Source organism: Taudactylus pleione, unplaced genomic scaffold, assembly GCF_031769625.1.
Source record: "Taudactylus pleione unplaced genomic scaffold, aTauple2 ptg000309l, whole genome shotgun sequence".
NCBI lineage: Eukaryota > Metazoa > Chordata > Amphibia > Anura > Myobatrachidae > Taudactylus > Taudactylus pleione.
Window position 1 is genome coordinate 2,955,941 of NW_028284710.1, and position 13,255 is coordinate 2,969,195.

The 13,255-nt window shown below is 39.8% G+C and overlaps 1 protein-coding gene across 1 annotated transcript; it reads right to left on the reverse strand.

The window, feature by feature from the left end:
* Positions 1 to 3,989: 3,989 nt before the first annotated feature.
* LOC148511365 (paraneoplastic antigen Ma1 homolog) lies at positions 3,990 to 9,211 on the reverse strand. Its single transcript, XM_088442294.1, has 2 exons — positions 8,501 to 9,211; positions 3,990 to 4,397 (listed from the first exon to the last, which is right to left on the reverse strand). Exons 1-2 carry the CDS (start codon positions 9,209 to 9,211, stop codon positions 3,990 to 3,992), a joined length of 1,119 nt encoding a protein of 372 aa, XP_088298420.1.
* Between the last annotated feature and the right edge of the window lie 4,044 nt (positions 9,212 to 13,255).

Below are 13,255 nucleotides of genomic sequence, written 5' to 3' on the forward strand. Positions count from 1 at the left end.
TATCCTGATGTTCCGCTGTCAATGCTTCGGAGTAGAAATATCCCCCAGTATCCACATTTTCGTTATTAGGATCTATAATATCATGGTCCTCTGACTGATATTCATAATAGTTGGAAATGGTATTTCCTTTCTTCATTCGGGTAACCCCCGACCCAACCCTCGTTCGGGAAGTAGAAGGGTCTTTCTCAGTGAACCGAACATCTTGACGTATAGGTAATAGATGTTGTCTATGATATGTCAGTACAGGTCCTGTCTGGGTTTCCGAAATTAATTGATATACAGGCAAATTAGGTAATTGTTTAACAACTACATAGGGAATTTCTCACCAACGATTGGTTAACTTTTGTCTTCTGGGAATGACTAACTGTCATATTAATACTCGATCTCCGGGAAGTAACAGATGTTCCTTAACCTTGGAATCGTAATGTCTCTTATTCATTCTTTCTAACTTCCGGGCTGTTCTCTGCGCCGTATCGTAAGCTGTTTTTAAATCTTGCCGTAACTGAGAGATATATTTAGTGTAGGACGATGACTTTGGGGAAGATGATAAAGTTCCCAGACTTACATCTATAGGCAATTTAGCCTCTCGCCCAAACATTAGAGCATATGGTGAGTATCCAGTGGCTTCATTGGTGGTACAGTTATATGCATGCACCAGATGCGAGATATGACGGCTCCATTGATATTTTTTCTTCGAATCTAGTGTACCCAGCATATTTAATAGAGTTCTATTGAATCGTTCAGGCTGTGGGTTTCCCTGAGGGTGGTATGGCGTGGTATGAGATTTCTTTATACCACAGCATAGGCACAGTTCTTTTACAATTCGACTCTCAAAATCTCATCCCTGGTCAGAATGAATGTGTGCAGGTAATCCATAATGGATAAAAAACTTTTCCCAAAGTGTTTTGGCGACGGTAATGGCCTTTTGATCATGAGTGAGGTAGGCCTGAGCATACCGAGTAAAATGATCAGTAATGATCAAAATTTGGTTTTCTTTCCGGTCGGGACCTTCTAGAGATAAAAAATCAATGCAAATGAGATCCATGGGTCCATTACTATTTATGTTCACAAGGGATGCAGAATGCGTAGGCAAAGTCTTTCGGAGTAGACAATTACCACAAGTTTTGCAGTGAGTTTCTACATCATAATTCATATAAGGCCAATAAAACCTTTCTGCTATTAATCCTTGAGTTTTGTCATACCCTAAATGACCATGATGATCATGCTATTCAGTTAGAACAGTTTTTCGATATTTATATGGTAAAACTAGTTGATATCTATATTTCCCATTGGGCCTCTGAGTCTTTCTGTATAATACATTACTTTCGAATATTAATTTGGATTTCTGCCTAACCAAAACTTTTACCATTCCTGTCCTATCACTGGGAATAGCTTGCCCAGGATTTCCTTCTAGTAAGTTTATTACATGCATAATGTCAGGATCTTTACGTTGCTCCCTCGCCATCTCTCCTCTGGATACAACTTCTAACCCTCTCAATTCAGTGGTAGTCAATCTACAATACAGTACCGGTAATGCAGTATCTACAGCTCCAAGTGCACTAATGAGTTCTCGTTCTGCCGAAACCATACAAGAAAGTTGATGACATAATCCCTGGACAGTAGAAGCAGGGACTTCAACCCATTCATCATTACCAGACAAGGGTTCCGCATTGGGTCGGCGAGAAAGGGCATCAGCCTCTACATTATTTACCCCTGGTTTATACTTGATGGTGAAATGATAGTTCGACAAAGCCGCTAGCCATCTATGTCCTGTGGCATCCAATTTAGCTGTGGTACTCATATAGGTAAGAGGGTTATTGTCAGTATGTATCGTGAAAGTAACTCCATATAGGTAATCATGAAATTTTTCTACTATGGCCCATTTTAATGCCAAGAATTCTAATTTATGCACTGGATAGCGTTTTTCACTGCAGGAGAGCCCCCTACTCACATAGTAGATGGGTTTCAAATGATCATCATATTTTTGGTATAACATTCCACCTAATCCGTCGAATGAAGCATCTACATGCACTTCATAAGGGAGTTCGGGATTGGCATAAGCCAAAATGGGTGATTCTGTTAAAAGTTGTTTCAACAGTTGGAAAGATCGTTCACATGATTCGCTCCACCTTTCTCCAAAAGTTTCCTGCGGTTTGAAATAACCAATGGTGCTATTATGGGTAGAGCCAGTAGAGATTGTTATTGTTTTTTTTTATTATTGGGAGGATATCCTTTGGTGAGGTCCGTTAATGGTTTTGCAATGGTTGAGTAATGAGAGACAAACTTTCTGTAATAACCGCAAAACCCCAAAAAGGATCTTAATTCTTTGAGATTTTTAGGACATGGCCATTGCTCCACAGCCTTTACCTTCTCAGGGTCAGTAGCAATCCCATCTCTACTTACTACATGTCCCAGATACTTCACCGAGGGTTGACAGAACTTACATTTGTCAATGGAGAGTTTCAGTCCTTGTGTTTTCAACCGATCTAATACTTTAAGAAGCCGAGCATTGTGTTCCTCTAAAGTCTTCTCGAAAACAATAATGTCATCTAAATAGACCAACACTTCTTGGTAGCACATGTCTCCTATGGTTTTTTCCATGGTACGTTGAAAGGTAGCAGGGGCACCTTTTATGCCCTGAGGCATTTTCAAAAACTCAAAAAACCCAATGGGACATATAAAAACAGTCTTTTGGCGGTCCTCTGCACTCATTGGTATTTGGTAATATCCACTTCACAGGTCTAATACGGAAAACCATTTGCTTCCCTGTAGACAATCCAATGCCTCATCCACTTTAGGCACCGTATATTGATCGGGGACAGTACGATTGTTTAAAGTTCGGTAATCAATACACAATCTTATTTCACCTGTTTTCTTTCTGGCCACAACAATAGGTGATGCATAGGGACTCTCTGAATCAGCTATCACCTGATTTTCCAGTAACATACGCAAATGTTGCCTTACGTCGTCAAAGTCAGCTGGGGCCAAGCTGCGTGAACGTTCTCGGAAAGGGGTGTTATCCATTAATTTAATGTGATGTTCTACGTCGGTTGCCGTGCCTAAATCCCAATTCCCTAATGAAAAAGCTTGTTGTCTTTGTTGAATTTCATTAGCCAACCATTCCTGTTGACTATCCTCTATATCACTACCTTGGAAACATGGTCTAATTAACTCTTTGAACCCGGTGTCCTTGCGATATTCTCTTTCCTCCTGCTCCATGTTTTGATTTTGCCAAGAGATTTTTTTACAAACTCCACTCTCCCTTGTAGAATGATCATTATTTGCAAGTAAGCAAGAACTACCTTTCTCATTACACCATTGGGTCAGTGCTTTGAATAAATAAGTGTTAGTTCCTACTATTACAGACACATCTCCTCTATCCCCTGGTGCGTTAGGACATACTAATTCAATCATGGGGACTGTTTCCGGGGGCTTTAATTCTAAATTGGGAAAACTGATATGGGTGATTACATAACCCAGATAGGGATACTTCTGCTCACTCAGCCCCCAAATAGTAAGTCCACTTAATGGTAGATGTGGTACATCAGATAGATGGGAATGATACCAATCTTCAAAGATTATGGATACTTGAGACCCACAATCTAATAGAACATTACAGTCATACCGATTAAGTAGAGCTTTCACAAGTGGAGCAGGTCCCATAATGCCTTCAGGTATAGTACCCATCCACGTAACACTCCCCATTACATCTATATTTATTGTCTGAGAGTCTGTGAGGGGCTCACAGACCTCCCTTCTGAGTTTCCTGAGTGTGAATTATTCCTCCTTCCAAAGTAATTAGACTTTCTACAGGAATCTTCATTCTGGGGACATTCAAAAGACCGGTGTCCTAATTGTCCACATCGATAGCATGTGATGGGAGGCCTAGACTCCACTCTTCGATTTACTCCCCTACCTAGCCCAGATGGCAGATTAGTAGTGTTGTTACTATTAGTTTGCAAAGCAATTAATTGATCAAGTTTCTTATTTTACTCCTCAATCAATTTGACTATACGATTATCTAGGCTGGTGGTATCAGTGGAAGGTAATACTATTTTGACTTTCTTTAAAGATTTCTCTCTATTTTCAATTTGAACCTCATCCAATTTGACATCTTTAATTAGATCATGTAAGGTAGGAGGGGAGGCTCTATCAATACTACATCTTAGCCGCTGGGCCACAGGGTCCGTAGTCAAAGCTCGACGTAAGAGTTGTTTCATACGACACTCGTCCACATCAACTCTTTCCATACCCTCTTTCTCAACTATTTTATAAATTATACTATCAATTCTATAAATATAGTTGTTTAGCATTTCTCCAGGTTCTTGATATGTGCAATTTAATCTAGCCAACAAATCTCCTACATCTTCCAAGGTACCATAGGAATAATCCAATGCCTAAAAATAATCAATCAAGGTAGCATTAGAATTACCAATATGCATATAGTTAAAAATGTTCAAGAGGGCATAAAATCAGTCCAATCCACCAGTCACAAAGATCTCATTAGATGCTAGGAGGCTTAGATGATAGTCCAATAGTATTGATCGACACTCTAAAGAAGTTTTTTTAGATCAACCACTTCAACAGAGAGACAGCAACTATCGTGGAAGAAATCGAGAATTGACCACAGAAATATCAAAAAGACACAGAGATCTAAGTTCAGAGGGAGAAGGGGGGGAAAAAAGGAGACATATAAGAGATTAAAAACTAGTTTTTAAAAAAATAAATCTTCTAGTGTATTTAATCTATCTTCAAAGAAACTAACGGAAGCCGAAAAATCCCTTCTCTATAAAGGTCTCAAATTTGCCCCATCTTCCTCACCAAATATCTTTAATCTTTTTGTGGATCTCAATAAATTTATTAGAGATCTTTGCAGAAAAAGATATTTTGCTAACAAACAGATCTCAAGACAAATAGAAATGCTTTTCCCATAGTGCTGGATTCTAATGATATTCCAGTAGTTAACATGCTTGACGAACTATACATATCCACAAACGGGAGATACAACACGGATTTTTGATGTTAATAGAAACAAGTTCAAACTTAGGTCTGAATTTTTTCCAATAAAATACAAAAATCCTAATATAGAGTGTTTCTACAAAACCACTTTGGATAATTTCAAAACATTATGTGTTGCTAGTAAACACAAACAAAAAAGAACTAATTTAAATAAATGGGATAAAATGGCTCTTAAGAGACTTATGAAAGACTCTTCGATTGTCATAAAGGAGGCCGATAATGGGGGAGGGATTGTGGTTCAGGACAGAACAGACTATATATCTGAAGCTTTAAGACAACTAAGTGACACAAGTTTCTATTCAGTACTTCCATCTAATCCTACCAGGGAATTTCTGTTGGAACTACAGTCCCTCCTCAACGAAGCTTTTGAGAAAAAGATTATCTCCAGGGAGGAATTTAATTTTCTTTATTCACCTCACCCCACTATTCCAATATACTATCACTTACCAAAGATTCACAAATCCCTCACCTCACCCCCTGGTCGTCCTATTATTTCGGGTATTGGTTCTCTTTCTGTTAATCTATCATGTTATGTTGATTCATTTCTTCAACCTAGATTCCAAACACTTAAATCGTATATTAGAGACACCACTCACTTTTTACAGTTAATTAAGAGAGTGGAGTGGAAAGAATCTTACGCATTCATGACGCTAGATGTTCAGAGTCTCTACACTAATATCCCACATGTATTGGGAGTAGATGTTATAAAGAGACATCTTCAAAAAGATGGTGACCTCTCTGAACGTCATGAGAACTTTATTTTGGACTCTATTTCTTTCATTTTTCGTCACAATTATTTTCTTTTTTTGGACACATTTTATTTACAGACTATGGGGACGGCCATGGGGACCAGGTTCGCGCCCAGCTACGCCAATCTCTACATGGGGGAGGTAGAGGACCTCCACGTGTGGGGGGGCAGGCTGGGCTCGAGCCTGGTCCTCTATGGCTGTTACATTGATGATCTTTTTATTATTTGGGATGGGTCCCTCACTTCAGCACAAGAATTTGTTTCGAAACTTAATTTGAATGAATATAATTTAAATTCACCCATACTTTTCACCGTCACTGTATTAATTTTTTGGATATCTCCCTGGAGATAAACCAAAATAAGATTACCATACGAAACTTCATAAAAGAAGTGGGATCGAATGCATATTTGCATTATAAGAGTTCACATCAAATGACATGGAAACGTAATATTCCCAAAGGTCAACTTATGCGTTTAAAGAGAAATTGTTCAGATTTAGAAAGCTTTAAACTACAGTCAAATTCAAAGATGGAGGCTTTCAGGATGAGAGGATATACAGAGGATCTCATCAACAAAGCCTTCTCTGAAGTGTCTGCCATGGACAGAGAAACACTATTTAAACCAAACAAGAAAGAAATGAATACCATTGGAGTTACAGAAAGAGAATTAGCATTTATTTCAACATATACGGATTCACAAAGAGAGATTAAAAACATCATAATAAAAAATTACGATATTCTTAAACAAGATAAAATTCTGGGTGAACTAATTCCCTCTAAACCAAATTTCATTTTTAGACGTAATAAATCCCTTAAAATTATGTTAGCCCCAAGCTTTTTGAAAAATTGTGAAAAAATGAATCCTAGTATTAGTTGGCTTCCCGTCAAGCCAATGGGGTGATTTAAATGTGGAAGTAATCGTTGTACCACCTGTGACTATATAGTAAATGGGACAAAAAATGTTAATATACCTAATAGCGAAGAGATATACTCCATAAAGGAGTTTATAAATTGCAACTCCAAATATGTTGTGTATGTCCTCATTTGCGGGTGTAATTTAAAATATGTGGGCAGAACAACCCGTTGCCTGAAAATTCATTTTATGGAACACCGTAGAAACATAATTAATCAGGTTCCATCTCACAGTGTCTCTAGACACTTTCAAGAATGCCATAAAGGGGATCCAAGCTCTTTGAAATTAATCGGTATTGAAAAGATCTCTCTGACCACTAGGGGAGGCGATCGTTTTAGACTCTTATGCAAACAAGAATTGTTTTGGATATTTAAGATGGATTATATATACCCCAGAGGTCTAAACGAAATGTTAGAACTGAATTCCATCTCTTGTTAATGTTTAATTTAATACTCATTAAGTAATTTCTTAATATCTCACACTTATTGGGTTTAGTATTTTAGTTTATTTATAGTCATACTTATTAATTATGTATTTGTTTTATTTGTATTATTTATGTATTATGGCAATTTATATTATTGTTTTTTTTTAGATGAAGGCCCTTATGTCTTTGATATGTAACATTTGAGACTGTTTATGCTGTGTCCCTTCTTCTTTTTCTACAAACTTTTATATGTCTAATATGTTGGTACACTGTAGCGCTATGTTTGTCATGTGATAATGAGTTTTGTCACGTGAGCGCTACTCTGTTCCACTACACAGTCACTGGTCACCTGGGTATCGCTTTGTCCCTCCCCCGTGTGGAATTTACATGCACAGTACGGCGGAGGAGAAATGAGAAAGAGGAGTGACACTGATCCTCCCATATCACATGACTCTATTATACACGTCAGCACATTGTCACGTAACGTGCGTCACATGACATTGAGTCGTGTCACGTGAGCGCTACTGGACTCACGTGACCAGCTATGTTTATTGGTTACCTTAGTTACTCCCCCATCCTCCACGTGGGGTTTGTTTACACCGCGCTGCGGAGGGAGAATAGCGATATTGACTGCTATGATCGGACTGTTTGTCTGACTCCGTATAGAAACTATATGATTTAGGTAAGTCTGTCTCCTCCTGACTATACTCTTCATGTGAATGCTTGGTTACAGGAAAGTTTCCTTTTATAAATTGCTTGTTAATTAACAACAGATGGCAATTAGTAGCCATCTTGAATATACCATATAAAAAGTCTTTTCAGCAGCCATGTCACCACCTTTGAAAAAGCTGTGGGTACTACACAGCAAAACGCATCAGGATTGGCTGCTTTTTCACAATACCCATCCACCACAGGAGTGCTGATACTTGGTCAAAGCAACGTGCCATCTAGCTATACAGAACGGACTGCCGAAACCTCTGCCCGGGGACCATTTCTTGCGGAAGCCCACAAGCACTGCTAATTAGGACCCCTAAATCTAAGCGGACACTGGATTTGGTAATTATAAGTCTGGACTGACCTTTAAAATTGCACATGCTCAGTACCACTGGATCAATACTAATGGACTATCATCTATGCCTCCTAGCATCTAATGAGATCTATGTGACTGGTGGATTGGACTGATTTTATGCCCTTTTGAACATTTTTAACTATATGCATATTGGTATCTCGTATGCCTTATTAAATGATTAAATGTACTCATTATAGTTGAGCGCTGTTATTTTCTCTATTTCTTGTTTAATATCTTTGAGGACTGACTACCCTCTTCTTATACAGCTGCTTTTATCTGTCTATTTGTTATCATTTTACCCACTCCAGCGCTCCAGCAGTGCAATTACTGTGTTTTTTTGAGCATTAGAATTACATCTACGTGTAGCCTGGATTATTCGCATAGCTGGACCCCTTAAACTTTCAACTATTCTTTGTTTTTTGATATGTTCAGGGCACTGCCATTCCTCGAGGTGTTGAATGGTGGCCTCTCTCCATGCATCATATGTCTCTTCCCCAGCTGGTATCAGAACTATTCCTGAAAAAATCCGTAGCCTGCGATATCCACCTTCGTAATGCCACCTTTCAAAATGGCTCACAACTTTATCTACAACAGCTTCTACTTGTGACCCTAAATTTTCTTCTCCTGAAGAGGAAGGTTCATTATTTGATTGTATAGTGTTATCCCCTCCCTCAACCTGTAACTCATCTGTTCCTCCAGTATTATCTTCTGTGGCCTCTTCTCCATTTCCAATACCATCATCGGGCCACACTATTTGCCACCTTCTACCGGGTATGCGATCTACAACTATTATAGCTGGGATAAGTTCGGACTCTAAATAATTTTTGTTATAGACTAAAAGAGCACAGGTCCCTCCATATTTCCCTTTCCATCTATCTATTACTCTTGGCTGATGTACACCATACAACTTTTGTACTTGTTCCAGTACTTCTTCATCAGTCGAGTCAGTTACATTTCCACAAATTCCCATGCTACATTTGGGATCTACATCTCTTCTCCTACACCACAATAAGATATCCTTCCCATTGATAACCACCATGACTACACTGAGTATTACTCTCGTCTCAGCAGTGCCTCCAAATGTATCCCTTCGTTACCAGTTAGTAAATAGTGCCTCCACCCAGATTTGTATTTGATATAAATTATCTAGGCTAACCTGGGAAAGCCCATACTATGTAATGACAGTATTATACTTGGGGTGTATAGTGTTAGTGTATATTGTATTAGGATACAATTTCAATACATTACATACCCAATCACTTATCTTTTCTTTCAGGTTCTGGCTCCTCAACAGTTTCTCTACACTCCTTCAGGTAAGTAAATCATGCAATATATATATATTTTAGTTATTCTTTTATCAAAGAAAATCACATATAGTTGCAAAAGTAACCTATGCTGTTAAGTTTCAATTATAACACTCCTACCAATATAATTATACTTTTATAACATCAAGCAGTATTTTGACAATATAACAATACACATATAAATATACAATGGATTGGATAATCTCTCGGGATTCCCTATAACTTAAAATGTCCTTCCCACAGTTCTGGTTTCTTTTTGTTATAGTCACTTACTATAAGTCAAAGTCTTGAATACAGCCTCCTGGCAGAATAGATAGTTTCCGTCGGTCCTCTTTTACAGACCAAATAATATCTCCACTTAAAGGTGAACCCTGTTCTCAGCTTATGGTATCAGTTACACTCTTATTAAACAGCATAAATATACAGGCTCCGATAGAGGGGCAAAAGTCAAAGTGAGAGTTTATAGGTGAAATATTTACAATATCCCCAGATTTCTTTAAAACTAATTCCTTACTAGATGTTTCTCTCTCTCTGGGTCTGATGTCCATAAAAGATGTAATTGTTACAATGTTGAGGCCTTGAATCCACTGTAGACTGAATAAGTGACTCTGTAACAAGTTATATTCAGCTGCATCAGATAGTCTTATTTCATTAGGAACCTTAACTCACCCTACTTTCCGCTGGTGTACTTCTGCTCCACTTTCTCTTTCACTATTATTGCTCCTCAGCGATAGCTGAATACATATATATATATATATATATATATATAAATACTGTATCAGTTTATATATGTTGGCAATAGGTGGTATATAAATGCTCAAAGAGAGTGGGCAACAATACTGTTTGAAGTATAAGTCACTATCACTATCCTAGCTGAGACAAATGAGGACTTCCCCTATATCTATTTATATTCTGGGTTGTTAACTTGCTTCTCTTTAATGGTCCTGGCCTTTGGCTGATCCCTCTGTTCTGTATTAGCGAAGCTTACTGGGCTTCTGTATAAGCAAAGTGGTTTATATATGTTGGTACCCTCAATTGGTAAAGCAAGGTTGCTATACCTATCCAGGTCCCATGCAGCCTTTACGGCTCCAACATTAAACTAACTGCTGCGGCTTGCACTTCACCGGCTTACTTAACTGTCTGGCCAGCCATCCGTCTACTGGAGTCTTCTCTGACGCGGCTGCCTGCCCTGGAAACCACATCCTGTTATCTATATATACATTAACATAAATAGAAAATATTCTCTGTATTCAAAAGGGTTATTCTGTTTACCAATGACTGGTGTGGGTCCCTACTATAGGGGTAGTGTTGCTACCACCCAGCCCTTTTAGACTAAATACCCCAATGCTGGCTACAACAATTACTCAGGAACTAACTTGTTGGCCATGATTAAAGCAATTTCCACCAACCACCCAGCTCCCAAGTCACCGCCCACTTTTCATGATGTAATTTTTGTGAGCCAAAAAAGCATCCACTTTAAATAACTGATTGCCAGGCAGACACAGCTTAAGGGTGAAATTGGTTAGCCAGGTAATAACCCAGGCCCAAGGGGTAGTGTAAAAGGTAGTCTCCGAGCTGTGACACAGGTTGAATCAGTGTTCACAAATCAGGGTCAGAGCCACGGCTTATATCTGAAAAGGGTGTATAATCTGGGCCCCCCACACTGCAATTCAGGTGCAGATTGGCCATTTGCTGACCCAGGGCTTTTCCCGATGGGCCATTGGCATCACAAATAGGTTTGCTGTGTGTGTTTATTTTTAGCCATCTAATGGCAGATGTACTTTACCACCATTCAGTGGCATAAGTTCATCTCAGACGCCCGGAGGGAAGTTATCATTTGGTGCATGCGCCCCGAATAAGTTAATTTGTTTCTATTAAGCATATTTATTAAAGTAAACTTGCAGGATATCCACCAAAAACACCCTTTTTCTGGAGATATCTGTAGATTTACAGAATCCCCCGAATGTATCTGCATTCCGGAGACTGGCCCCAGTAGATAATATTATCTCAAGGTGGCATTAGCTGTTGTTGCCTATGGGCTACAGATCACAAAAAGTACCAGAAGAGGGATCCCTAGCATCCCTCCCTGGCACTTTCCACTCAGACCACTCATGCACAGTAGTGGTAAAGAATAAGGGAAAGGTTTGCATTAGGGTTGTGTATAGATCTCCTTAAGTTAATGTGCCTATAAAATTTGCAAAGGTATACAGCTTTCCCATAATATACCAGAGACATGAGATAAAGGATAACATTGCAACATTGTCTATTATAAAGATGGGAAGTTGCTCCACCAAAGATCTGCCCCCAGACTTAGTCACTGGTGCCCCAGGACCCCCGCCTCCCATGCCCTCTTACCTGCAGCTTTGTCTGGTGCATCACTGCATCCTTGTTGACATCCAGTTCCTGGAAGATCCACAGCCATGTTTATGCTCGGGCCCACCGCACAGGTCCAAGGCTAGAGCTGCCACCAGGAAGAAATGGAACCAGGTGTTGTGTCTCACTGGAATAAAAAGCTGCTGAGGAGCAGCAACACCAATGAGCAGGGGCAGGCTATAGACAGATAGAAGTGGCAGCTGATTGTCTGGCACAGAACCCTCCACTAGTGTATGGTAGCTTCTCAGGTGCCAGGAAGAGGTGCCATATATTGTGCGGCTGTAATAGTACACTCCAGGTACATATTTACAGCCCTAAGTGGTGTGAATATATTGTGGGCAATGAAGGAGGTGCCCCTGTAGTGCTGGCAGCCAGCAGCAGGTGCCTCCATTGTCTCCATTAGTTCTGTCTCTGCCACCACTAGTTGTGCTATTATAGCTCTTCCTGCTTCAACTTTTATTGAGGTGAAGCAGGAAGCAATAAAACCAGTGGCACAACTAGGGCAAGGCAGCCGGGGCACGTGTCCTAGTGGGGCACCACTGGGAGGACCTCTACTGGGGGCATTACTGGGGGGTCTCTACTGGGGTCATCACTGTGGGGACCTCTACTGGGGGCACCACTGTGTGGGGACTACTACTGGGGTCACTTCTGGGGTCCTGCATAAGGGGGGGCACTACTGGGGGCACTGCATAGGGGGGACTGTATAAGGGGCACTGCATTAAGGTGCATATGGAATGGAAAGGAATGTTCATAGTGATGAGAAAGGGGTGTGTGTCATGTGGACATGCCCCATTTTTAAGTGACCATGCCCCTTGCGACCATGCCCATTTTCGGCATGCATGTCTTCAGCACGTGCATATAGGGGGAAGGGGGACTCCATTTTTAAATTTGCCCTGGGGTCAAGATACCCAAGTTACACCACTGAATAAAACCAAGATTTAATAACATTTCAGCCACTGGAGTGGGGGAGAGAAAACTCCCACTTCCAACTATCCCAGAAAGTCCCACAGCACATCAGCATTCTGTCGATGCACTGTGTATTACCTCCTGACTGGTTCCAGTGCACATGTGTTATATCTCATAAACATTGTATGATCTTGTGCGAAGTCAGAGCCCCACAGAAGCCACAGCACGTTAGCACACATACTGGCAGGTACTCCTGCTGAAACATGAATAAAGATAAGACACAGAAATGCTACTTTCATTTTTTCCTAACATCTGAATCATTTTCCGCCATACAATAGTATGACTATGGCAAAACCATTATATGTATGTAGATACCATAGAGAAAAATTATTTTTCTTTATGTTTATACATGCAGAAGATTGATGTAAGTGTTGAAGAGTACTGGTTAAATAGCGCATTTGACACTTACCTCCTCTTAAATCCCCCCACTGGTATTTCAA

Bases quoted from the DNA above. Each gene is read 5' to 3' on its own strand.
- LOC148511365 (XM_088442294.1), bottom strand. From the start codon at position 9,211: ATGGTGGTTATCAATGGGAAGGATATCTTATTGTGGTGTAGGAGAAGA. The intron at 4,398-8,500 runs GTAATTGCACTG...GATTATTTTTAG, and splicing joins CTAATGCTCAAAAAAACACA to GCATTGGATTATTCCTATGG.